Source organism: Corvus cornix, chromosome 17, assembly GCF_000738735.6.
Source record: "Corvus cornix cornix isolate S_Up_H32 chromosome 17, ASM73873v5, whole genome shotgun sequence".
NCBI lineage: Eukaryota > Metazoa > Chordata > Aves > Passeriformes > Corvidae > Corvus > Corvus cornix.
In genome coordinates this window covers 10,712,976-10,739,267 of record NC_046346.1, presented here as the reverse complement: position 1 = coordinate 10,739,267, position 26,292 = coordinate 10,712,976, and the positions used below count along the sequence as shown (strand labels likewise).

The following is a 26,292-nucleotide window of genomic DNA, read 5'->3' as shown; positions in this document are numbered from 1 at the left end:
AGCACTTGCAGCACAGGCTGCTGCTTGAAGGGCTGGACAGTTCCTGTCCCACCATGAGTCACTGCAGTGTCCTTTGTCCCTTGGTTTCTGTGCAGAACTGGCTTTGTGCACCTGCTCTGTGCCCCCAGGACCTGAAGGAGCTCACTCTCTGCTCACCTCCCACTCTGTGCAGTGCTGCTCCAGCCTGAAATCCTTGAGTTCCCATTCCTCGTGCTGCTGCCAGGTTGAGCAGCCTGTCCTGCTGACTCATGTATGTCTCAGTTTGGAATGGGGAGCATGGTGCTGTGGAAGTGAGGATGAAGATGCTGCTGAGCTGCACCAGTGAGGTGGAAGAACACTGGTCATGTCCCAAAGGTCCCAGGCTCAGGAGCAGAGATATTGGGAATGGCCTTGAACTTGGGGTGTAGTGGGGTGTCACCCATGTCTTGTTGGGCTGCAGGAGAGGGCTAAAATCAAGGGTGGTGTTAGCAATTCCTGCAGAGGGGCAATGGGGTGGGATGGGCTGGGCCACCTTCCAGCTCGCCCTGGACCTGCTGCGGATGAAGCCTGTGTGTGCCCAGGAGCTGCTGAGGCTCACAGGGGTCCTCCAGGAAGCCACTGGGGATGGACCATTTGTGGAGCTGTTTGTGTTTTGGACCTCTGCAGAGCTGGAAGGGGACAGTGGCTCACTGCTTGACCCATCACTTGTCTCCTTTAGTCAGGAAGCTCAGAAGCTACAAAGCCCTTGAGCACAATTTGGGTTTAAATGTCTGTTCTTTGAGCCTTCTGGGACAGATCCCCGCCTGCCCTTGACAGTGTCAGGGGAAAACCCTGCCACAGCCAGTGCATCTGCTGGGCTGCTCCAGGCTGGCTACTGCAGAGAATGGGCCCAGCCCAGGGATTCATTTAGGAGAAAAACCCTTCTACAGCTAGCATGTCTCCTGAGCCAACGCAGCTTCCATGTGCTCCAGAGATGGGCTAGGGCGAGGTTCGGCTGGACCCACACGCACCCCCTGTCTGGGGTTGGATGTGCCAGGGGGTTGCTCATGGGCAAGGTCGTGGCCCAAAGCCCACCTGGAGAGCTGAAGGAGCCCAGCCAGGTCAGCAACCCTGTCCTAGACCTTGCCCAGCAAGCTGGTTCTCCTTTCTTAGCCGCACCAAGGGAAGCCCCTCCCTGAAGCCTGGGAGCTCCCCAAGTGCTGCTGGCAGCAGCCTGTGGAACTGCCTCCCTCTGCTTTGTGTCCCACAGGGATTAAAAGGATCCTGCCCCATCAGATGACGACCGCAGGGCCGGTGCTGGGGGAGGAACGGCGCTCAGATGAGTTCTTTGACTCCCTGGATCATGTCATTGACATCCACGGGCACATCATCGGCATGGGCCTCTCCCCTGACCACCGGTGAGCGCAGAGGGCTTCAGTAACTGGGCAAGAACTGCTCACAGGTTCTGTGGGGTAACCAGGACATGAAGTGACTGTGGTGGATGGATTGGGTGCCTGCTGATCCAGGTGCTGATAGCGTGTTGCTGCTGAGCATCGCCCCTGGCTGCGGCAGGAATGTGTTCCTGAGCCAGCTCAGGACAGGGTGTCTCCTTCTGAGCGTGGAGGAGCTGCCCACACCAATGGGTCCTGTTCCTGAGGCAGATCATCCATAGAATCTTAGGATGGTTTGGGTTGGAAGGTACCTTAAAAACCATCCAATGCCCTCCCTGCCATCCCCAAGGTACCTGTACGTGAACAGCCGGGCCTGGCCCCAGGACTGCGTCATCTCAGACCCGATGCAGCCACCTCCTATCGCTGAGGAGATCGACCTGCACGTGTTCGACCTGAAGACCATGAAGGAGGTGAAGCGAGCGCTGCGCGCGCACCGGGCCTACACACCCAACGAGGAGTGCTTCTTCATCTTCCTGGACGTCAGCAGGGACTTTGTAGCGAGGTGAGGGGGTGGGCAGGATCCTGACCCTGCATCTGGGAGGGCCTGGGGCTGTTGCTGTGGGATGGCCAGGTGAGCAGAACACTCCTGTGTGTTGGGAGCAGAGCAGGGAATGGGGTTGGAAAGAACAGAGGGACTGATTTGGAAGATGCTGATAAAGGGTGGCTGCCCTGGTCCTGCGGTAAATCCCTGAGGAAAAGGTAAATTTGGGGCTGTGGTGTGTTTGGTGGCAGGTGGTAAATGCCCTTCCTGGAGCTGCCAGGTGCTGTGGGGTGAGCTGAGAGGCCCTGGATCCCAGAGGGAGCCGCCTGCACAGGATGAAGCTCATGGAGACAGGGGCTAGGGTATCCTCTGCCCGCATCCCTGCAGAAGGACGGGGGTGGGAAGAGCAGGGTGTTGGGGCTGCTGGGCTGACGCTGAGACCAGTGGGACACCCTGACCGCTGTCTCTCCACCCCAGCGGGGCAGAGGATCGACACGGCTACATCTGGGACCGGCACTACAACATCTGCCTGGCCAAGCTGCAGCACGACAACGTGGTGAACTCAGTGGCGTTCAGCCCGGTGGAGCAGGAGCTGCTGCTGACAGCCAGTGACGATACCACCATCAAGGTGTGGCGGTCTCCACGGGCCGTGCGTGTCCGGCAGGCCAGGAGGCCCCGGCCCAGGAAACTGCTCTTCTCCTGGCTCATGAACCAGAAAAGCTGAACCCAGGTACATCTGCTCCTGCAGCTTCCTCACTGCAGCACCTCCTTCTGTGCTCACAGAGCCCTGAGCCCTGCACAGAGATGAGCTCTAGGCACACAAATCCTATGGCTGATCCAGGAGGGGTCCTGGCAGCGGGAATCGCCTCCTCCTTGAAGCATCTGCTTCGGCCAGGACATAAGAGCTGGGGCCCTGTTGTGGGCTTTTCAGGCAGCAGCCGAGCTGGTCACTGCAGGGTGGGCTCCCACAGCTTCTCACCAGCGTTGCTACTTGGGCACAGCTCTGTGGGTGAGCTCTGGGCTCAGGGGACACTGAGGCACGTCCAGTGTGGGTCTGTGTGAGCCAGGGATGTGGCCGGCCCCACTGGGAGCTGCCAGCTGCAGAGCGCTTGGCAGGAGCCGCGGTGCAGCTGCGCTGCCTGACTGCAGGACTCTCTTAATATTGGCGTTTTATTAATGTGTGTTTGTCCCAAAGCTCCGCGGGCAACTCCTCTGGCTGTGGGGGAACGTGAAGTGCCTCCTCCCCATGGCACCTCTGCCCGGGAGGGCAGCAGGGACTGGGGGCAGTAAGGGGACAGCAGGGCCAGGGCTGGGAACCTGACTGGCCCCAGGGTCTGTGTATTGGTATCGCCAGTTTTCAAACTTGGGAGGGGGGAGGGCTGGTGGTAACATGGTGCTGGACTTGCCTCTGTCTTCCTCTGAGTAGCACTTCAATAAGCTATGGATCGGGAACGTATTTATTGTGGGGGATCTGCTGTCCCATTCTGGGGTACCCAGGAGGACAGCTTACCTCCTGCCCATGCTACCCAATCATGGCACTTTAGGTTCTCTTGGTATGTTCTCTGTGAAGAGGTGTAGGCACCCACGGGTGCTGCAGGTATTCATTCACCTGCAGGTGATGGGGACGGAGCCCTCCCGCCTGCAGTGACAGCTGAATAAGCTCTGTGTTCCTGGGGCTGACCTGCCATGGAAGGGGTCAGCTCCTCCAGGCCCCTGTGGGCAGTGGAGACAGTCACTTGGAGTTATTACAGACTCAGTAGTGTTCACTGTCTGTCCCTTGAGCTTCTCTCCCTGTAGCAGGTACCCAAATGTCAGAGTCTAAAATTAAGCTCCTAATCTTGACCTGGCCTAGATGGGGCCCCAGGAGCTGCCGTCGCTCCTGGAAGCAGGGCTCGGAAGGAGCCACAGGGGGAGGCATTTTGGGGCCCCCCTGGAAGCCCCAGGGCAGGGGTCTGTGCCATTCCCAGTCTGGGGTTGCTGATAGACCTGACTGATGGCTTTAGCAGCCCTTGCAGCAGGAGGGTCGGCACCTGTGTCCTGCTGTGCCCCAGCTTCATCCAAAACCCCCATACTCAGGTTTTCTGTCATGAAATGGGGGGTTCCTTCGTGTGTGCGTGTGCACACAAGCTCCACATCCCGCTCTGTCTCGTCACACAGCGAAGGAACAGCCTCTCCCTCCTCCCCCAACTGTGAACTCTCCAGCCGTGGCTCGGTGCAGCAGCGAGCGAGGCACTGAGGTGTTGTTTGTACTGCTCTTCACTCTGGCATTGAATAAATACTCTGCTAAAGCATCTCTGCAATGTGAGCTTGTTTTTTCGAGCGCTGCTCTGCTGAGGCAGAGCTGAGGCCAGGACTGTCACAGGGCTGGGCTGGGGTACTGCAGGAGCTGCTGCCCAGCCCGTGGTCACCTGCCCTGGGCTGGGGAGTCTGGGTGGAGAGCTGTGAGCAACAGCAGAGAGGCAGGGGATGGCTGAAGGGCAGCGAGGGTCCATAGCAGCCAGGGATGAACACTGGAGGCTCCAGCACAGGCCAGGGGCTGGATCCCTCCTGGATTTATGTTTCTCCAAGCACTAACAGGTACGGAGCAGGTAAGCAGAGAGCCCTCTAGTGCTGTTTGGCATTCCTGTGCCACAGCAGCCTCCTGAGCTGCACTGCCACTGTCCCCTCACTGCCCTTTGCATCTTCCTGGTGCAGCAGCTGCTGTGGTGTGAAGGGGGTCTGAGGGCTTTCCAGAGGGGACAGGCCTGCATGGGCATCCCTTGTGTTTGTCTCTTCTACACACAGTGAGCAGAGGCCACTGGGCTGCTGCCCCACATGGGTTTAGTCCCTGGGCTGGTGCTGCAGCTCAGGAGGGGCAGGAACAGGCAGCCTGCAGGCACCAGGCTCCCCACAGCAGCAAGGGAAAAGCAGCCTGTTCTGGAGGAGCTCAAGAGCTGTTACATCCCAGGAACAGGAGTGTTGGATTGGCCTCAGCAGCAGAACCACTGGAACCACTGGCCCAGTGCTGCTGCACCGGCTCCCAGTGGCCTTTTGGCCCAGCAGAGCTCCAGCAGCCAGACTCCAGCTCCTTCCCTTCCCATTACAGCCCTCCCCGGCCCCTGGTTCCTCCTTGTTTGGGAATGCTCCTGCAAGGAGACAGGAGCTGGGGAGAGCTCCCAGCACAGAAATAAGCCCCCAGCACAGAAACCCCCCACCCCGAGGCAATCCTCCTCCCTGCTGTGCACACAACGATGCTGTTTAAACAGCTTTTATTAGTGGTTCTGACCATACTACACCCTCAAGGAAAACAAAACTTAGTTCACAGTGCCAGGCTAGGATGGTGTGGTCAAAAGGGAAAAAACCCACAACAATCCAGTGGTGGCTTGTGGCCACTGTTTGTCCGTGTGGCCACCAGGCTGGCAGAGCTGTGCCCAGGAAGGGGCTGGGCCCCTGCCTGCAGCACATAGGGACAATTCCTGCTGCCAGCTCCAGAGCTGCTAAAAGCCAAAAAAGGCCCAGACAGCGTCAGCAGCACCAGAAGGGTGGGGAGGAAAAAGCTCCCAGAGGGAGGGGCTGCCAGGCCATGTTTCACCTCCACCAGTAATCCCATGGCCTGGAAGAGCTCAACCTGAGCTTTGCTGCAGCACCGACTCTCCCACCGACCTTCCAGACGTGCAGGGACAGGAGGACCAGCTCCCACCCCGAAAGCAGCCCAGACCCCCCAGCTGAGCCAGCGTCTCCACAGTCCCTCCCGGCAGTGCCTGGCCATAGCCCTCAGCCCCGCTGCAGGCAGCACCCCAGGAGCAGAGACGTTCAGATCAACACAGAACAAGCTTGGCCCCACATAACACTTAATTCTCAGCGATTCTATGAGCAGAGCTGACCTTCCTCTCCCTTCCCAGGCTTTTCCAAGCCTCCCATGGGAGCTGCTGTGAATGGAAGCAGGGCTCTGCCAACCTGGATTTTCCTCATAAGGCACAGGGTGAGAGCAGCAACACAGGGCTTGATCTGTCCCTTGGGACAGGCTGGAGGGGGCTTGCACAAAGGGAAGGGTCCTGTCACCCCTCTCCCACCTCTGGCTGGCTGTGCTGTCACTGGCTTCTGTCCCCCTCCCCCAAGAGCAGGGGCTGGGTCTGCCCCCAACCCCTGCACACACAGGTGGGAGAAGTTCCACACAGCGATTCCAAAGGGGGCTCACAGGTCACCCCAGCACCTGTCTGGAGAGCCCCGGGCCAGCACAGCAGCTGTGCATGCAAGAGGTTCAGCTTGGGCCAGGGTCCAGCTCAGCCTGCAGGACACTGGGCATCCCTGAGTTCCTGGGCAGACATGAAACAGCCCCGGGGGCAGGTCAGGGCAGTGCCAGCACGTGGGGGGACAGCCAGACCCCGCAGGGCTCCCTGCCAGGGCAGAGCCTGATGGTGTTCTGGACCCCTCAGGGTGGCTGTGCCAGAGCCAAGGTGTGAGCAGACCCCAAGCCTGGCAGGCTCTGCAGCCATCAGACCTGGGCCAGGCTCCTGGCAGTGGAGGGCCAGGTAGCCATTGAGGAGGGTGCCCGAGAAGCAGCACTGCCCACTGCCTGGGCAGACAGGAGACATCACGCAGCCCGAGGCAGCAGTGCCCAGACAGACGGACACGGCAGCATGGCTGCACACAGACATGGAGCTGGGCAGCAGCAGAAGCCTGGGGAAGGCTGGTGGAGCTGTCCTGCCGTAGGAGGGAAGCCAGTTCAGAGCCTGTGCCGTTGCCTGTGAGCAAAAACAGCTCCCAGCACAGCACCCACCCCACCCAGTGCAGCTCGGCATATGGGGCAGGGCCTGGGGCTCTCAGGGTGCACACCAAGCTCTGTGTCACCCTCCTCTCCTGGCACAGGAGGGACAATCTCCACAGCAGATTCACTTCTCTTTCCCTACAGGCATCGCTGGTGCTGCCCTGTGCTCCCTCCTGGGCAGCAGCACCTCCTGCCCCATTCTGCACTCCAGCACACACCACCCATCACACACCCAGTGAGGGCTGGACTCAGGGCTGCCCTGCCCTGCAGCTGGGTTCAGCACCCTCCTAACACACCAACGGCACCAAACCAGTCTGTGTCGCTCTTGCCCAGCTGGCACTGCAGCCGTCACACACCCTCCTTGTCTCCCGGGGCACGGAGCAACCAGCAGTGCAGAGCCACGGCACCTACAGCACACAACTTCCAGGAACACGGAGATCTCAGAAGGAAATCCTAGACAGCTGAGCCAAAATCCACAGGAGGTGGAGCTCAGACAGGGCAAACCGTTGTTTTACTACTGAGAGCTGTGGATGTCGGCTAAACTGCTAGAGCAAGAGCTGCACTGGTTTCCACTGGGAGTCCAGACAGCAGCAGTTCAGACACCCAAGTCCCTGCAGGAAATCTTCCATATCCCACAGCCTGCCAGTGTCCACCCAACCCTCTCCTCAGGAAAGAGGGCTCCCATCAGACACCTCGTTTCCACTCAGAGCGAAGGTCCCTTTTCAGAAGGGGCTCTTCCCCTTCCACTCTGTGCCCCCTCCTCGCTCCGAGACCCGCCTGAAGTGCAGCACAAGCGGGGGATGCCCGGGCAGGGCTGGCTCCACGCTCACTGCTCCCAGGTCAGGAGGGTTAGAGGCCCGTGAGATCAACGATGGCTTTAATAAAGATGGCATCATCACGCACGTAGGAGTTCTTGGCTTCCATGACAGACACGGGGCAGAAGAGGGGACAGCCACTGGCGATGTTCATCTCCGTGACGGGGCGCTGGAAGGACGAGGACGTCACGTCAGGGCGGAAGGCGTCGATGATGTGCTCCCGGTTATTCTGGTCCAGAAGCATCAGGGTGACCTGTGGGGAAAGGTGAGAACCTAAGGGAGTGGCTGAATAAAAGGCACACACAGTGACCTGCTGTGACATGTGCAGGTACCAGCAGCCACAGCCACCCTGCCAGTCACAGAAATGCCTCTGAGTGGGGCCAGCAGAGAACGTCACCTCAGTAACGTCCTGTAGAAATCTTCCCAGATCCTGCCTGTCGCTGGAAGCTTCCCTGTGGCAGCACAGGGCTGTTGGACTGACTGAAAACCTACACCTTGCTCCCAGCACCGACACTGCACACAGGTATTTCCCTGAGCTAGGGCTGTTGTTCTCTCTGCATCCACTCGTGCCCGCTCACTCAGTCTCCATGTGTTCTGCAATGCCCAGGAGCTGGGATCTGAGCTCCTGACATCGAGTGAGCACCCACTGTCCCCAAGCTCTGAGGTCACCACAATCTTCCCTTGCCCTCAACCCCTGCAGAGGCTCTGTGGGATTCCAAACACCCCATGTCACCCCCTTGCCCCACAGCACAGCCGGTGCTCTCAGCACACCTGGGGAACCCCCAGGGCAGCCAACACAGAGCCTTTCCTCTGCTGTGCCAAGTGGGCCAGAGTGACAGTGCCAAGAAGCTTGAGTGGGTGCCAAACCAGAATGGCCGTGGCTGGACACAGTGGGCTCTGCTCCAGACCCACCTTCTGGTTGAAGGGCCACCGCAGCAGCGCGTCGTTGGGTCCCTTCATCACCACAAAAAACAAGGACAGGTGGGTCCCACGCCCGGTGCCGTCCCCGTTCAGGTACAAGCGCAGACACATCTTGTAGCCGTACTTGCTGGTGTAGAAAGCTGTCAGAGAAGTGTGGAACAGGCACAGTGAGGGCCCAACGTAGCACAGCCTGGCACCAGCAGATCCCTCTGAACTCTGAGGACTCTTAAGTTTGGAATCTGGGAGGAGCCAGGTCTTTCAGACAAAAAAGACTTGGAACGGCCTTCACCCGGAAAACAGATTTTGAAGTAATTATAAAATCTCATTTGCTTTTCTCTCGTGGCCAAGCCACAGGTGCTGTTCCACAGTCCCAAGAAGCAGGTGCAGGGTACAGGCTCAAGGGCTGTGTCAGCTCTGGGCATTCTGAAAAAGCTCTCCAGAACCTCTGGACCTGAGCAATTCCTGCTCAGCAAACCCTAGCTCCTCTCCCAACCATTCTCTGCCAGGGGAGCTCTCCACCAAGCAAGAGAACAGTGTGAGGAGCTGGTGTCAGCTTATTGCTCACATCTGGGAAGTGCCTTCCCAAGCAAACAACCAGATCCCAACTTGCTGCTCACTGTCCCAGTGTTGGGCTGGGGCACTTTGTGAGGAGAGCCCCTTCCTCTGATACTGACACTTGAGTACTTCCCTTGGTAAGGCTTGGGCTTTATATAGACATTATCTCTTGCACAGTCATACTTTGGGCTTTAAAAATGTATCTCTGTCTCTAATATATATTTCCTCCCTTCCTTAACCATTTTATTGCTGGTTTTATGCTCTGTTGAGTATTTTAATCCAAATAAAAAGGTTATGCAAGGATCATCTAGTCTAAGCCCCTGCCATGGGCGGGGACACATTCCATTAAACCAGGTGCTCAGGGCCCCATCCAGCCTGGCCTTGGCAGCACCTCCCAAGCAAAGGACCTGCCATGAAACCCACACCCAACTGAGATGCAAAAGATTTTGGGGATTTTGCACACCTGGAGAGAAGATGGCAGGAGAGCGGCCTGTTATCGCCTCCTGGCGCTTCCGGGCAAACTCCGTTATCTTCCAGATGAAAACCCCGTCGTAGGTGGAAGCTTCCATGTTCCGGATCTTCTCCTCCATCTCGGCCATGGCCAGATCTTTGAGCCCAATGCTCCTCTCCAGCTGCCGGACCTGCTCAGTGGGACAGAGGGTGCAGGTTAGAAACACGCACGCTGCGGGGCCTGGGAGAGCCAGCAGACCCCGGCAGACCCCGGTGTCCCCTTCAGGACTGCTCCTTAGGGAGAGACTTTCTCCAGAATGGACAGGGAGCACAGGAGGGAGAAATCGAGCAACATTAAGCCAATTCACTGAAGCTTCCTTCTGCACCCTGTCACTCTGGAGAAGATCCATCGATACGGCTCAGTGCTAGAGCTGGAAAGCTTCCCACAGCCAATGTAAAAATCCTTCCAAGGAGCTGCTCCATTGGCTGAACAGCACAAGAAGTGAGGATGGGGGAAAAAAAACCCCAATAACTCAGCATTGTGACAAAATTAAATTGAGAAAGAAAAGAACCTACATCCTCTGCAGGGTTTGTCCCTGCCAGCTCACACAGGGTCACGCCAGGTCCCTTGCTCAGAGAGCACAGGCACGCTGGAAACTGCGCAGCTCCAGGTGCCAGGAGCACTAGGAGCACTCCACAGGGACTGTGCTGGAGCAGACTGCTGGAGGCAGCTCCTTCACACCTCCAGACTGTTGCTGCAGGCAGCAGCACTGATGGCACTCCTTTGGCAAAGGCAGCACTCCTTTGGAAGGGTCTGGAAGGTGAGCAGCCCCACAGATTCACTGAGATGCAGCGCAAGGAGATGCAGTGAAATTCTGGGTGCTCTGGCTCTTGTCAGAAAACTTTGCCTCGGTATCTGCCCAGCTTCATAATTAACAGAGATCTGATGCTTTACACAGGTCAGTTAAATCCCCAGCTTCTCCAGGGAGCTGCTGAGGGTTGGGCACAGGCACAAAGGGTATTTTAGTTCTGCCTTCAGATTTGTGGAGTTTCAGGGCCAGGTGGTTAAGCTCTGCTAGCTCATGACACGGAAAGGAAACAGGAAAAAGCCTCTGCAGGGAGTGCTGGGAAGCCCAGGTGAGCAGTTACACACCTTGTTGCTCAGTGTTTCGATTTTCTCCTGGTCCAGCCGGTGCTGGCGGCTGTAGGCTTCAGCTGTCAGGGATACTCTCTCCACCTCCCGGTTGAGCACACAGACAATGTTCTCAAAGGTCACTGTTTTCCTCTCGAGGGCCTCACACCTTCCCAAGAGCTCCAGGGACCGGGAGAGCTCCGACTCAGAGCACAGCGAGTTTGCTGCCAGCAGTGGGGAGCTGTTTTGTGATGAGGAAAGGACAGGAAGGGATTTCGGGTCCCCAGCACCAGCCTTGAGGCTGAGCAGAGAGCTCAGCAGCATGTGGAGATGCTCTGCTAAACACTTGCTTTCATGTTCCAGGAGCTTTTCATTTTCCACCTACGTGAAGAGAAACACATCCCCCATTCAGCATGTGCAATCTACACTGTCACCATCCACAGAACAAATTCCTCCTATCCAGGTCACAACATCAGCTTTAAATTTATAATTTATAGGGGGAAAAAACAAAGAAAGAATTAAAAAACGCATTTTTGTGGGGGTGGTGTGGGTTTTTGTTTTGTTTTAGAAATGCTTCAAATCACATACAATGAGGAATGCTAAATGCTTCCCCCAGCTGTACTGGTCTGCTCTGCCTTCCACCAAACCCTCCCAGAAAAGCTCTGTCAGATGTACCTAACAGCAACAAAGGACAAAGCCTCACATAACCCCCTGCAGGAGGGATTTATATGAACATCACCACGGGAGCTGGAAAAATGAAGTGACATAGAGAAATATGGCCTGGCCCCAGTTCTTCACTTAGAGAATCACTATAATCACAAGTCATTACACACTTGCTTGGGTTCAAAGAGACCTTAAAGCTCATCCTGTCCCACTCCCTGCCATGGGCAGGGACCCCTTCCACTAAACCAAGTTGTTCCAAGCCCCATCCAACCTGGCCTTGAACACTTCAAGAGATGGGGCAGCCACAGCTTCTCTGGGCAACCTGTGCCAGGGCCTCACCACCCTCACAAGGAACAATTTCTTCCTAAAATCTCATCTAAACCTGACCTCTGGCAGCGTGAAGCCATTCCCCCTGAAAGCAGCATAATCACCAGAGTTCCAAAGCACTCAGGGTGCTTTTAAAGTAGATTTCCTTCCACAGGAATTTCACTCCTGTGACACCCAGACTCTGCACAGCAGATTATGTGAAGCTCCATCTGCGAAGAGTTTAAAACCCCTCTTTGTTCAAACACCTGAATGCAAACATGTGCCACAGTTTGGGCAACAGCAGTTTGCAAGTGAACTCTAACCCTGGGACTGAAAAGCCCCAAGGTAACCCAGGAGAAGAGCCCTTACCACCTCAGCACAGCCCACAGCCTCGAACCGGCAAGGTACTTTGGATCTGCCACAGGTCTTCACGTGGTCCCGAAACTAGAAAGGAAGGAAGGAAGGCAGTGTTAGATCTTATGTGTCCCCAGTGCTCCCTTTCCATCCCACTGACTTTTGGGAAGCTGCAGCCAAGCTGAAGAATGCCCAAGCTGTGGCTAATCACCAGCTGCTATGGTGCCCACTAAACCTGGGCTCTGACCACCATCAGGCGTGACTTTCACTGGAATACAAATATAGCCCTGGCCCCTGAAGAAAGCTTAATTTCTCCTTCTTTTGACAGCTGGGAGGTCTCACTGCTCACCTGCACACGCAAGAGAGAAAAAGCAACAGGTACAAGTACAAGCTGTGGATGCAGAATAATGAGCTTCCCTGAAGGCTGAGGAATGGGAGGCAACAACCTCCCATGAAACAAGACAAAAAATAGGCAACAACGCCATGAAATAAGGGCACGTTTCATTTTGGGCACTTCACACAACTCTGGTCAGGACGTGCCACAGGCTGGTATTTTTACCTCCATCCCAGCATTACATTTCTGCAGAGAGGTGCCACTAACCCCTCAGCACTGAGATGACTCGTTCAGGTTCCCACACAGCACATGATTAATCCAACAAGCACTGGCACAGCTTCAGCTTGGGTTTAGTACACCCCTCACCATCAGATACCAGAGCTCTTTTCTGAACAACCACCATATTCCCTCCCCACTTAACTCCTACATCTGCTACAACAGATGTCAATTAAAATTGATTTTAAACCACTTTTTTAAAGGCTTCTAAATCCATCTGGCTTGTGTAATGAGTTGGGTTACTCAAAGCTAACATGGCAGCAAATAATCAACAAGGATTTGGAGACATAAACATGGGAGTTAATATTTAAACACAGGGTAGATTACCCATGGAGATCCTGTGAGCTGGCTCCCTGCAGGAGCTGCCTGCAGATAAGGTGGGCTGCACCCCCAGCCCCAAGCCCCTCCTTATGCTGTCCATTTAGAAGAACTCTTTTGCTCCTCCTTTTGCTGCCTCTGTTCCCCTGCCCTGCTAAATGGCTTTTTCCAACACTGCTACTAAAAATATTTGCCTGTAGAAGGCAAGATGGTTTCAGATGAATGCGCTTTTTGAAAATGTTCCCCAAAACTTGAATTTTTCAGACTTTTGAGCCTTGTCCCAGGAGCCAGCAGCCTGGAGATCCTATAGCCATGGATTCCATTAGATGATTAATTAGATATCAATTAATATAGCTGGAGATGGGCTCTCTTTCCAAAATTGCACCAGTGGTTGATGCAGTTGCTCTCCACAGAACATAAACCCATGAGGGTACTTTTCCCACAGAGGCTCTGTCCCCAGACGTGGTTCCAAGGGAGGTGGCACTGGCAGCACCAACGCTGACCCACGAGTGCCCGTGAGCCACATCCCCTCACATCCATCCTTGTGGAAAACTCACATCCATGCTAACAGCTGCCCCTCAGTTACTTCCCCCCCTTCATTTCTTAATGGACTCTGTTCCTCCCTGCTCCCAGAATGCCAAGCTCAGCCCATCAGGTTTCACAGCAAACACCCCCGCAGCACAGGGTCGGATGGATACCTTCTCCCTGGGAATCTTCTTCCCACAGCCTTCACAAGTCAGCGGGAATTCAGGGCAGACTTCATCATGAGCCTGTGAAGGAATGGACAGGAGATATTTGTCCTCAAGTAAAAGCCCCAAGGAGGTTCTGCAATGGGCACAATCCCACAGGGTGGGTTTATACCTTATTGCAGCGAGCGCTGGATTACCGACCTACAGCCAGACCTTGGTCACGCTGATCCCTCTGAGCTGCTGACTCATCCTGTGACCTCCAAGCTACCCCAATTTTGGGTGTCTACATAGCCTCAACCTCTATTTAAAAGCTGCTACCATGATTTTTAAAAAAATCAAATTATTGCTTTGATGGCCAAGATAATCAACGGGAAGCTCCATTTATGGCTCTGCCAGGAGAAAACACATTGGGGCAGGTTGAGTGGAGTGAGCAAGATAATCTGGGTAATTTTTCCACTGTAATGGTTATCAGTCAGCTGAGGCATGGGCCCAGTGCCAGCTCATCACACACTGGGCTGAGCTGATTGTATCTTCTGTATGTAGAATACCATTTTTCAACCAAAAAGAAAAATATTTTTAAACTGTTTCATTTACCAGTCCCTGCACACAAGCACCTGCCCCTGCAGCCAGAGTCAGGGTTGTGTGATGGCCAGAGAGGCTGAACAAATGACCAGGGCAACGTGATCCTCTTGAGCAACAGTGCTGGCTAAATTGGAAATGCTGAAACATGCCTCTGCTTCTGTGTCATTTCCATTGCCTAAACCTTCTCTTTACACACCCACCAGTTGAAACGAGGCATTGAAAACACCATGAATATGCGGATCAAAAATTAAAAGACAAGAGCACTGAAGTCTTCTGCCATACTAGGGACAGAAAAAAAATCCAACCAGGAGCATTTCTAATGCAGCCATCTGAAACCAGATGTTTGAAAACCTGGTCACATTGAATCTCTGTTGTCTTGTGGGGGAACATGCACAAACCTCACCCTGTCACACATCAGGAAGTGGAAAGTGAAACCAGCAGTGGCTCCACTTTGGCTTCTTGGTTACTCTCTCCTTTTTATGCTTTAAGTGAGTAACTTAAGCTCAGAGCTTCACTGTGTGTCCCTGGAGAGATGACCGGCCAGCCAGCGGGGTTTGGGGCGCACTGCTGCCCACACAGACACTGCTGCCTGCAGAGGAGGAGGAGGCCAAGTGCCTGCCTTCATCCACTCACTCAGAGGGGCTGAGCCCTTTCTTCTACCCATCTACAGCTCCCATGTTCTAGAAACATCTGATAACATCTACCCCACGACCCACAAAGCGTTGGTAGAACAGACGGTCTGGCTGAAAGAAGGAAACTTCATTGCAGAAGCAACTATTTTAAATAAGGGAGTATTTTAAACTTATGGTCTCCCATGCCAACATGCTGGGTGTGAAACTACCACCCCCTCCACACTCCCCACCTCCCAGCATTTATCTATCCTCCATCCTGACTCCCCTCCGCACCACGAGGTAATGGCCAAGAGTGGGCAGCCCTGCCTGCAGCACGGGAGGGAAACCAGCCCCGCTGAGCTCAAAGTGCAACTATTCTGTATGTAAATGGTTAAAGACATCCAGGAGCTTCAGCCAGCACAGATCCAAACATTTCTGTATAAACAGTTTCAGGCTCTTCTGGAAACCCCTGTTCCTCCCGCCCCACGCGGGTGTCAGAACAGAGATGGATGGTATCACTGCTGGAAGAAATCCAACCCACCCCAGAGCCAAGAGCAGGGGGTGGCACTCGAGCTTGATCTGCCACATCCACTCCCCCAGCAATGGGGCAATCCTCCTGTTTATACCTTTCCCAAACCCACAGCTGTAGCTTCTGCTACAGGGATAAGCACCACAGACATCCAGGCACTTGCTTGGAAAGCTTTTGGGAGCTCTCGAAAGCTGTGAGTGGGGCTAGGCAAGAGCAGGCACTCTTCCAGAGGGAATCAGAGTGGAAATCAAGTCAGACAGGTGGCAGAGGGAGGGGACAGCCATGGAAGAATTAAAGTGGAGCTGGAAGTGAAGGGCTCACCCAGCAAGGCTCACACCAGCCTGCAGCATCCAACAGCAGGAGTAGGAAAATCAGCTGGGGCAGAGTTAACAGCCTTCAGCAACACCTGGTTCTTCACACTCAATTACCACCAAGACACAACCAAAGCCGCTGATTGATCCACACATCAATTTCTTTCCCTGATAATAAACAGCAACACAACCCCACATCAGCCTGCCCATCACCCACCACCATCAGATAGGCCATTCTCTGGGAGCTCACCTGAAAGGTTAGAAAATCAGACACCACTGCCCATGGAAGGACCAGGGCAATCAGCAGAAAAGCTGTATATTTCTAAATTTGCAGTCGAAGTTTCTCTCTGGACACTGTGGCAGCAGGATGAGGCAGTTCCATCCGGGGCAGCACTCTGCAATGCAGCTGTGCAGGGGAGTGCAGGCATACAGAGGGAAAAGCGGCTTTCAATAAGGGCAGCTGGTCCCTGGAGCACACAGTGATCATTCCTAAGGAGGCTGAGGGCAGACCTCACTGTGCTCTGAAGGGTGGGATTGTTGGAGGGTGTTTGTGCAGGGCCAGGAGCTGGACTGCGTGGTCTCCGTGGGTCACCTCCAGCTAGGGATATTCTGTGGTTCTAAGACAATGCCAGGATGAGCTGCTTCCCTGCTTCTCCCTCAGCCAATAGGCAAAACTGCAGATCAATCTGATCATCATTTCACCTCTCAGGGCATCGCTAAATTCGACTTCAACTCTGCAAGAGGCTTCTGCTGGAAATCATTATCTCCATACCCTGCCGGCAGAGCAGGACGTGCCCCTGCTGCCTGGCTGCTCTGCTCATAACCTGCCACATCCACATAGGTCCAGTTTTATGGAGGTCTTGTAACCATGTTAGCAGTCCATCAGCATGACACAGGGGTCCCCCTCCAGCAAAGGGACAAGGCAGGCAGCTGGGAAATGCCACTGTTGAAGCAGCTGCTGTGAGATACCTCTGTCAGAGCCTGTGGGAAGGTCACAGCGAAGGGCAGGGCTGGCAGAGGGACAAGGGAGAGCAGGGCAGGCTCAGAGTGAGCTGCACGCTGCAGCTCTCCTGCAAAATCCCCTGGCCTTGGAAAGACACTCCATTAGTCTCCTCTGAGCACAGCAACAGTAACCATAAGCAGACAGCTCAAGGGCTTGGCAGGTGCAAGGGAGCACCAAGGAAGCAAAACTACCAGGAAGGCAGAGGAAAAGCAGCTGCCATGGCACAGGGCACAGCGGTGGCTGTCAGGGCTTGGGCGGTCTCCAGCCCCAGCACTGCCATGTGCAGCACTTGGCTCCTTTGACACGGTAGCCTGGCTACAAGGAAAAGGGTGGGCCCGTGGAACTGTAGAGAAAACACTGAAAATGCATCTCCAGTGTAAAAGAGGAGTTCTTTGTGCCAAGAAACATGAGTTGCTTCATGCACCTCTGTCAGTTCCCCAGGGCCCCCAGAGCCTCCAAGATCGGAATGTGTGTTCATGGTGAGGGGTTTCCTTGGCACTCACCTCCACTCCAAACCTCGTGACTTTCAGCTTTTCATTCTCCAAGGGGCAGATGTCAAAACTATTAATTTTTAGGCCACCACAAAAAGGCTGAGCTGGTTTCAGAAGTGAAGAGCAGACCCTCTGCAGTCGGGGCTTTCCAACCCCCTCCCACGCACGCTCTCCGGCACTCCCCGTGGCTTTACCTCCCACCATGGGTTTGGACGGGAAAACGCCTCTTGTCTGGGCAGCCAGCTACACTAACTACTGTGGAGACTGCAAGTGTGGCTGGGATGTGCTTGTGGGCCTCAGCTCCGGCTCTGGAAAGTAAAGGTGTGTCTGATCCCTTTTCCAAAAGCAGCCGGTCCTTTTGGTCACCTGCACATGCAAGTCATGGATTCTCCCACCAGAAAATGGTCTGGTCCTGCTGGTCAGGCTGGAGCTAGCTGCAAACTGCACTTCAGCACCAGGCCACAACTTGGAGCAAAAACCTTGAGAAAAAGACAATAAATGCTGTACTGGGTTTTAAAGAGAAGGCTGGTCACCCTTATATACAGCAGCACCAAGTGTTCCTGGCACAGCACCTCAAGCGCTGTACCCCACACAGACAGCACTGATACAACACTCAGAGGTACAACTCTGCAGGAGCAGGAGACAGGTGAACGGGCTCCAAGGACCAACAGCTCTCCTCTAAGCAATGTGCAAAAGCCTGAAGATGAAGTTTCAGCCTCAGCTGAAAATCACCACCAAAACCTGTTGGGGCATTCCCGGGGTGCAGCTGGGAAGGAGGGGCATGACACAGTGCACGATACAGCAGGAGGAACCCCTGGCTCGGGGCCCCCAGCAGCATTTTTGAAGAGGGAGTTTTCCCCAGACAGGGTGCGGTAGGGGCTCTCCAGCATCTCCTAAGTGTGAACAGTGGGCAGAAAGGAATGCCCAGGTACCCTGTTCTTCTGCTCCCAGGGAGCCACGTAGCCCAGAAGGGGCTGCAGACATCCTCTCTGACTCCACAGGCTTTTGAGGAACATCACCTGGGTTCTGAGTTTTGTACTTTCTGCAGCCTTCCAGGTTTCACTTACAAAGAACTTTCTAAAACCAAAGTGACAACAACAAAATCAAGGAAAACACATTCCCTCCAGCATGGATTAGGCCAGCTTATTCCCACACCTGACTATTGCTCAGCCTCAGGAGCTGAGCTCATCTGAGCCCCACAAAATTTGGTTTAAATACTGATGTCAGGTTTAAGCTTAAAACTTAGTTCTCCTTCCTAAAATTGGACAATTTAGTTTTCTTATGTCTCAGTTAATTCTGTTTCCTTCCAGCTGAAGAGGGCTGAGTTAAATCCCCTGTCTGGGGTAACCAAGGGGAATGCCAAAGCTGACCTCATGTGTACCCCTCCTCCCATCCCAGACCTGGGGGAAGGGCACAGGAAGGGAACTGGTGGGATGAAAAGCATAAATAAAAGGTGTATGAAAACTGACAACAAAATGTTGATAAAAGGAGAGAGACGTGGGCAGCTGGAGGTACTGTAAGGCAGGAGGAAAACCACACCAGAGCTGAGGAACCACAAAGTCCCTCTGCCTGAGTATCACCAGACATGTTTTTGGGGTCTTTCCTTTTGCTTTAATGGGCTGGGTTTAGTTTCTGCAGTCCTCCGCAGACTTTGCTCTTGAATCTAAGGGCTCATGCCCACAGCCTGATTTTCCATATGTTCATGCAGACAGACTCATCAGGAAACCTATACAGGAAACAAGGTCACTAACAAAAGGAAAAACCCTTCAGCTCCACCACAAACAACTTTATCCAAGTGCCACTAAATATTTACAAACTCTGAAAAATGCAGCCATAAATCCAGACTTAAGTATTTCATATGGTCCACAGAGCTTGGAGCAGAAGTGCAAGTCATGTCCAAGCAGGCTGCACTCAGTTTTGTGTTTCCCTTTGAAAGCCAATCTTTAGTCTGCCTGAACAGAAAGCAAAACTGAAATCCATTTTACTCCTTTTTTTGAGGCTTAAGCTTTCCAGCCGCAGAGTATTTTTCCCCTGTGCGTGCCCTGATAAGATTAGCAAACCAGAAGTGACAGTATCTCTTCATTTGCAAGGGGAGAGCAGCCTCTCTCAGCACAACACATGATTTTTAAATTAGCAAACAGTGAATTCACTCTGAGGGACTTTCCATGTCCTGTCGGAAATAGCTCTGAGGGACTTTCCAGAGCGGGAGTGCTGAGCTGCTGCAGGACGTTACCCACGGATGCAACGCTGCTGCACCAGGCAGCTCTGCACTGGCCCTGAAGGCTGGGTTTAATGTTAGCCCAAGCTACCAAGAGGCTCTGGGCTAGCACAGCCGTTCAATGCCTCCTTTCCCAGCCCTCCTCAGCCACACACGTGGCTCTGGCAGCATGGAGACAGCCAGTCCTGACTGAATGCCACGGCTCTTTGGCAGGCAGCTGGGAGGAGATAACACAAGCCAGACCTTACCTCCTCCCACCAGTTCCTAGGAAAGAACCAGCTTTTCCTCAGAGGGCACAAAATGACCTCCTCCCTCAGGCTGAATGCCACCGGGACAGGCAGGAGAGGCAACGCAGCCCCTGAGAGAAAGCAGCCAGCACTGCTCCAAACCCCCCCACCCCCTGTACCACACAGGACTCCCCAAGACTCAACAAAAACCAGGAGAGTGGAGACTCACAAACCCCTGGCAGGGAAGGTGTGTGCCACAGACCCACAGCCCACGTGCTCCAGGGCCACCACCTCTATCAATCATCCTTTGTCCCAGCAAACGCCAAACAAGCTTAGGAAGATCAGGTGGAGAGTAAAAACAAGGCACAGACTCATCCATTCAGGAGCTCTTCATCAGCTGTGTGCAGGGTTCTGGGGCATCACATGCTTCTGCAGCCCTGCAAGAAATCAGCCTGATCCCAGGACAGCTCGCTGCCCTTCTGAACGCCCAGTGGGAGCTCTGGCTGGACTCAAGCACTCGAACACTTGTCAGAATGCTTAGGGAGAACCTCTTGCAGCTGAAGATTTTTGCTGAGCTCTGCAAGAACATGCTAAGACTCTTTTTTAAAACCAGGAGAAAAAGTTCAGCACAGGTCATCAGCCATAGCACAATCAGCACTGGAAGCTGCTGACAGATATAATTTGGTTTAGTCTAATGAAGATGAGCTCACTATAATCATTGCAGAAGACATCGGGCTTCTGGGCACCAGCAGAAATTAAAGCATGGAGCAACCAATCTGCAGACACCACCAGCACAGCCTGAACCTGAAACCTCAGTACCAGGGTACCCTGTTCTCTGCCATGCAACCCCCAAACTCTGTGCTGTGGCAGTGTTAAGCTCTACACCCGACACTTCTTCAGTCCCACATCCACACCATGAGCCTCTCACAGATCTACAAATGGGGGTTCACAGCAGCAGAACCATTTAGCACCAACATCCTCATCTCTTGGACTGAACTTTGAGCACACAGCAGAAGGCTCAGACAGCAGGACAAAGAAGCAGAGCTGCAGAAGCATCTCTCTGCTAACAGGCTCAACAGTCTGGGCAGAACACTCAGCCCCAATGCACAGCTGTTGCTTCTTCCTTCCACCTTGCAACGGCATCATTGAGAGAATCCCAATGTCAGCCTGGACAGACCGCCTGTTCCTGAAACACATCTCAGTCACTACCAGAGCTCTGTGAACCACCAGGCTACGATCTTTATCTGCAGCAAGTGTTAGAGGGAAATAAAATGTATTCCTCTTATCTCAGGCCTCCCGTGTGCTGGTTCTGCCATTCCAAGAGGGATGACAGAATTGTCCTTCAGGAGCCAAAAGCTTCACATGCTATGGACCAACCACCCACAGCCATGACTAAAACTTGGATTTAAAACCTAGTAGGCTCCTTGAGGAGAACAGAGGTGGAAAAACCATCCTGTCCAGCAGCCTTGTGGCCCAGAACAGCTTGGGTGATGGGTGACCAGCCAATATCCAACAGCCAGTTCCACTGCCCTGGTAGCTCTGCAGACAGCTGAAAGGGGATCAGGTCACCTTCTGTGAGCTGATGGAGTCTGAAGGAGTTTTAGGTTCACATAATGCAGAGAAATTCACAACCATTTCACGGCACAGCAATTTCTTGACAGTCTTGTATAGCAGAGAAGAGCTGGAGACAGAGCAGGTGGTTCCCACCATGGAAGAGACATGCTCACAAGCAAATCCCTGTGATCACAGGCAAACCTGAAACGATCTCGGTCCAGCCTGTGCCCTCAGCAGGGCACACAAACCCTCACTCAGGGAACCTCTCCAGCTGACTGTGAAGTCCAGGGATTTGACTGCTCTCCCCCACTGTCAGTGGGCACGGACAACTCCCTGAGCCTTGCCCAAACACAGAGGAAAGAAGGATGCAGACGTGCCAAACCTTGCTTTGGCCTGTACCTCATACTCTTTGATGGTCCCCTTCCAGGTGCAGCCACTGTTGATGCAGACAGCAGGCAGACTCTCCACCTCCCGCCGCGCTGCGTTGTCTGGGAAAGCCTGAAATGGAAACAACAAGCAAACCACAAATATTACTGAGGGTTGCAGTTTTGATCAGGACTTCGAATTCTTGCTCAAAACTCCTCCCAGACCAGTTGCCCCATCAACCCTCAGAGGTGTGCTAATAGCAACCAAATCGCTGTGACAGCTTTAAGTAGGGCACCACTACACACACATGACCTGGATTTCAGCACTGGGGAGTCCAAGACAGTAATCACCCTTCTCACTACTGAAGAAAAGGGTTCCTAGGAATAAGAAGCTCTCAGAGCTTGTGTTTTAAACAAAAACTGCAACTGGTATTACTGACACCAATGATGTGTTAGGCTTTTTTTAATGCGTTTTTCCTTACCGAGCTTGTTTCCAAAATAGAAATTCCTTCTTCATATATTCCTTCCTGGATACAGCTGGCACACTTTTGAGGTCCAGCACTATCAGACAGAAAAATAATCATCAAACACAACAAAAAAAATTAATTTATGTTTAGCAATGAAATGATTTCTGGTAACTTTATGAAATGAAAGTATTTTCTTATTTTTAAAACAACACACTGAGCCTTTGCTTGTGTGTATTTTTGATGCCTATTTCTAATTTTTTTTCTTCTGCCAATTGACTGCTCTATTAAGTTTCCCTCACTCAAAGGTAGGAGTGAGACACAAGGAAACTTCTCTGGAAGCCAGCTTGTGCTTAAACCTCTCCCATTTTGACACAACAACCAAATGATGACTTTTAGGAGCATTCAGTAGCTGTGATGAGGACTGAAGGAGATGAGTGATAGACCTGGACTGCCTCCCCAATGGCAAAAACAATGCAGGGGGTTCTGGAAAACAGAATTTTGAAGCAACAACAAAGGCAAGTCAGAGGTTACACATTCCCTTAGAGAAGAGGTGATGCTGAACCTCAATGATTGAGCACAGCTCCCTTACTGAGAAGATCCTGAAAATGAGACTTTTCTCTGCTTTTGTTCTTGAAAATGCCTTTTCAAGCATTTTGTCTTCACACTGAAGGCACAGCAGTTACCTGATGATTTTCTTCAGGCAGTAGGAGCAGTAGCGATGGCCGCACTGTGCCTGGAACGGCCGCCTCAGAATGTTCTTGCAATCGGAGCAGAGGTATTTGACCTCCAGTTTAGTTCCCAGGATCTCCTTTGCAAACCCAGGCTGGTTTAGATCCAAAGAACCCGGTGGAGAAGAGTTTGCTGCTGCCATGTGAACAAAAAGTTCTGGCTGTATCTCCAGAGACTGAAAATAAAAGTATTTTCTCCAATTGATTATAATTGCATGGGGGTGGTTTTTTATATAAACTGTGTTACTCACAGATTATTAGACTGTCTCCCAACACAAGTAAACACACTGATGTAAAAACCACACCACAAGTCTACCTTCACCTCCCAAATACGGGAGGAAACTTGAATTTTAGTACTAAATCCAGAACACAGAGACAGGAAAGACAGACCTGATAAAACTCCCTGTCCCAGCTGACTGAAATGCAGCCTGTTAAGGCTTCTTGCTCCACATAAGGTAAAAAACTGTCTTAAAGGCAATCAGAAATAAATATAATAAATTCAGTTCACCAAAAACCTGCTGGCCACCACAGCCCACCAATGCCTGCTCTCACACCCGTCAGCTGTCAGAAGGGACCAAAATTCTGCCCAGAGGCAGCCGGTCCTGGGGGGAAGCTGGGCACACAGTGGAGCCCAGGTTTAGTGGTGGTGCCCAAGCAGGTACAGAGGGTTCTCCAGAGGGATGGAAAATGAGGACATGAGAGGCACGACCAAATTGGAAAGGACGAAAAGAATAAAATGCTTTTGTTTTGACTGCTTATGCATCTCACACCTTCATTCCCTGTGACTACATGCCACAGCCACCTAGAACACCTAAGGGAGCACATCCACGGAGCCCCAGACTGGTTTGGGTTGGAAGGGACCTGAAAGTCTTATTCCAACCCCTGCCATGGGCAGGGACACCTTCCACTGTCCCAGGCTGCTCCAAGCCCCAATGTCCAGCCTGGCCTTGGGCACTGCCAGGGATCCAGGGGCAGCCCCAGCTGCTCTGGGCACCCTGTGCCAGGGCCTGCCCACCCTCCCAGGGAACAATTCCTTCCCGATATCCCATCCATCCCTGCCTCTGGCACTGGGAAGCCGTTCCCCCTTGCCCTGTCATTCCATGTCCTTGACTAAAGTCCCTCTCCAGATCCCTTGGAGCCCCTTTGGGCACTGCAAGGGGTTCTGAGGTCTCTCTAGAGCCTTCTCTTCTCCAGGCTGAACACCCCCAGCCTGTCTCGGGGAGGAGCCCCACGAGCGGAGACACCGCGAACCGGAGAAGAGCCCGGGGCTGCCCCGCTGCGCCCGTGTGGCCCGGGCTGCCCGCGGCCAGGAGGGCTCTCTGCCGGGCCGGGCTCCCGGGGAGCGAGGCCCGGCCCCGCCGCTCCCTGAGGGCCCCGCACTCACCGGCCCTCGCTCCGCGCCCGCACCGGAAGCGCCGCCAGGCCCCGCCCCCGGACACGTGTGGCGAGCCCGGGCCCCGCCCCCCGCCCGGGAAAGCCCCGCCCGGGCAATGGCCCCGCCCCCCGCCCGGGAAAGCCACGCCCCCACCCGGGAAAGCCCCGCCCCGGGCAATGGCCCCGCCCCCCGCCCGGGAAAGCCACGCCCCCACCCGGGAAAGCCACGCCCCCGGCAATGGCCCCGCCCCGGGCAATGGCCCCGCCCCCGGGCAATGGCCCCGCCCCCGGGCAATGGCCCCGCCCCCGGGCAATGGCCCCGCCCCCGGGCAATGGCCCCGCCCCCGGGCAATGGCCCCGCCCCGGGCAATGGCCCCGCCCCCGGGCAATGGCCCCGCCCCCCGCCCCCCAACACCATCACACATCCCTGCACCCCCAACACCCCCGCATCAATCCCTGTCACTGTCCCAACACCCCACCGTCACACCGTTATGCCCCCTCAGTTACCCCCCCAGTGTCACCTCCCCAGTGTCACCTTCCCTCAGCTCCTCAGTCACCCCCTTACCCCGTCCTCTGTCACTTCTTCCCCAGCACCACTCCTCGCTGACCCCGCTCTGTCCCCTGCCATATCCCTGCCTCAGGCCACCCCGCTGGGAATGAACCCAGACCCCCGGGACGCCCTCACACTCCCCCAGGACTCTTCATCTACCCCCTGGGTCTCTTCATCCTTCCCCTGAGCCCATGTCATGCACCTCCTAGGACCTCCTGCTGGGTCACCTCGTCCATCCAAGGGACCCCCCATCCATCCCCTGGGACCCCCTCATGCATCCCCTGCACCTGCTGCAGAGGGACCCAGAGGGACTGTGGTGCTCAGCCTGGGGCCACCCGACCCACCCGGGGTCCCACCGGGGACAGCCATCTCCCGCGGCACTCCCCGGGTGAGCAGCCCCTTAGAAACGGCCCGGAGCGAGCCCTGGCACCCTGAGGAATTGTTTTTAAGCCATTTTTGGACATTTTGAGTACCAGCGGGCTCTCGCCTACCTGCGCGCAGAGTGCCATGGCCTCCTCGCGTCCCGTGGCGCCGGTCCGGGGGACCGGTGGAGGCCAGCGGTCGGGAAGGATGGGCGGCGGCAGGACGGAGACGGCAGGACGGCGGTGGCAGGAGAAATGCCGTGTGGGAGAAACGCGCGGCGCAGCCCGCATTGAGGTCACGGCGAGGTGCTTTCGCAGGGGAACTTGTTCGGCAAAAGGTCACAGCAGCAGGATTTGTCAGCCGGGGTCCCCAGCCTGCCTGCCCCCCTAGCCCGGCTCCGGGGCTTTACCGCCTGCTGCGCCGGCGGGGCGGGGATGGGCGCGTTCTCACTGCGGGGAATTCACCCGGGGCCGGGGAAATCCTCGCTGTCAGAGCCCGGCGCAGTGACAGAGCAGTGACACAGCGGCCAAGGTGACTGTCCCGGGAGCCTGGCTGCGAGCACGGAGCCGAAGCCGAGTGGGTCGAAGTGAAGGGCGCAGCAGGGCCGCGGGGGCTCGGGGACACCGAGCCCTTGGCGAGGGCCCAGGTGCTGCTCAGGCACCGTCGGGGCGGGATGCTCCCTCTCAGGGAGCCGGGGACAGCGCATCCCTGCGTGCGTGGGCACCGGGAATGGCGCGGGGACAGCTCCCCTGGGATGGGCACTGCTTCACCCACTGCACTGCAACAGCCCTTTTCCCAGCACAGCCGCACTGGTCTGGGAACACCGGCATGGAAAACCTGGTGATGTCGTCCAGCGAAGGAAAATCCTGTCTGCACTTGCGGAACTGCCTGTGACCTGGCAGCAGTGCCGGGGCAGGACGTGCTGTTCCCAAGGGGACAGGAAATCCTCATCAAAGGCTTGCTTGAAACGCCCGCCTTGGGGCTACTCCCAGAGAAGACGGGATGGGACAGAACGCCCTGGAGCTGCTCACGAGAGCCGTGTGACCGGGCGGGACCACCCGGGGCTGCTCCCCGTCCTGCTGTTGCGGCAGCCCGGCTCCACCGCACGGCCCGAGGAGCGAGTCTTGCACCCCGCTAATGTCCCACCTCCCAGAGCCGCATTCTCCTGCTCCCTGGGAGCCGGGGCCAGACGTGCTGCGGTGATGGATGACAAATGACAGATGACAAACCCCCGCGCCCTCTCGGCGCCTGATTTCCTTCCGAGCAATGCCCGGATCAGCACCGTGGCCGGGATCCTGCCGCTCCTCCTGCGCTTTGTCATGGGGAGACCCCACAAAAACCCGCCGGAGAGCGTTAACTCCGTGCCCTCTCGCTTCAGAAATGACGCGAGCACGAGCAGCTTTCCATGCCTTTACTGCAAAACTTTCTGGGTGATTCTGATGCAGTTCGGGGATTTTCATCGAATCACA

The 26,292-nt window shown here is 54.9% G+C and overlaps 2 protein-coding genes across 4 annotated transcripts; one reads left to right on the top strand and one right to left on the bottom strand.

Annotated features, from left to right (window-relative positions):
• Positions 1 to 7: 7 nt before the first annotated feature.
• FBXW5 (F-box and WD repeat domain containing 5) lies at positions 8 to 4,181 on the top strand. The gene is made up of 3 exons (XM_039561895.1): positions 8 to 1,376; positions 1,699 to 1,911; positions 2,368 to 4,181. The coding sequence occupies exons 1-3, from the start codon at positions 1,255 to 1,257 to the stop codon at positions 2,612 to 2,614; spliced, it is 582 nt and encodes a 193-aa protein (XP_039417829.1). The 5' UTR covers positions 8 to 1,254; the 3' UTR covers positions 2,615 to 4,181.
• A 940-nt stretch (positions 4,182 to 5,121) lies between these two features.
• TRAF2 (TNF receptor associated factor 2) lies at positions 5,122 to 25,215 on the bottom strand. 3 transcript variants are annotated; one of them, XM_039561779.1, is made up of 10 exons: positions 24,952 to 25,215; positions 22,492 to 22,712; positions 21,824 to 21,902; positions 21,376 to 21,474; positions 13,460 to 13,531; positions 11,852 to 11,923; positions 10,532 to 10,891; positions 9,392 to 9,569; positions 8,365 to 8,513; positions 5,122 to 7,705 (listed from the first exon to the last, which is right to left on the bottom strand). In XM_039561779.1, the coding sequence occupies exons 1-10, from the start codon at positions 25,111 to 25,113 to the stop codon at positions 7,487 to 7,489; spliced, it is 1,611 nt and encodes a 536-aa protein (XP_039417713.1). In that variant the 5' UTR covers positions 25,114 to 25,215; the 3' UTR covers positions 5,122 to 7,486. The 3 variants fall into 3 exon arrangements, with proteins under 3 accessions (XP_039417713.1, XP_039417712.1, XP_039417714.1); XM_039561778.1 differs by having other exon boundaries at positions 11,849 to 11,923; positions 24,952 to 25,213; XM_039561780.1 differs by lacking the exon at positions 24,952 to 25,215 and adding an exon at positions 23,921 to 23,984 and having other exon boundaries at positions 11,849 to 11,923.
• Positions 25,216 to 26,292: the final 1,077 nt, after the last annotated feature.

What these genes read in the sequence shown, in the direction of transcription:
- FBXW5 (XM_039561895.1), top strand. Translation starts at nt 1,255, where the DNA reads ATGACGACCGCAGGGCCGGTGCTGGGGGAGGAACGGCGCTCAGATGAG. An exon ending in GGCCTCTCCCCTGACCACCG is followed by an intron (nt 1,377 to 1,698) that starts GTGAGCGCAGAG and finishes GCCATCCCCAAG; the next exon opens with GTACCTGTACGTGAACAGCC. An exon ending in AGCAGGGACTTTGTAGCGAG is followed by an intron (nt 1,912 to 2,367) that starts GTGAGGGGGTGG and finishes TCTCCACCCCAG; the next exon opens with CGGGGCAGAGGATCGACACG.
- TRAF2 (XM_039561778.1), bottom strand. Translation starts at nt 25,113, where the DNA reads ATGCGGGCTGCGCCGCGCGTTTCTCCCACACGGCATTTCTCCTGCCAC. An exon ending in CTATTTTGGAAACAAGCTCG is followed by an intron (nt 21,475 to 21,823) that starts GTAAGGAAAAAC and finishes TTTCCATTTCAG; the next exon opens with GCTTTCCCAGACAACGCAGC. An exon ending in CTGTGGGCTGTGCTGAGGTG is followed by an intron (nt 10,892 to 11,848) that starts GTAAGGGCTCTT and finishes CTCTTCACGTAG; the next exon opens with GTGGAAAATGAAAAGCTCCT.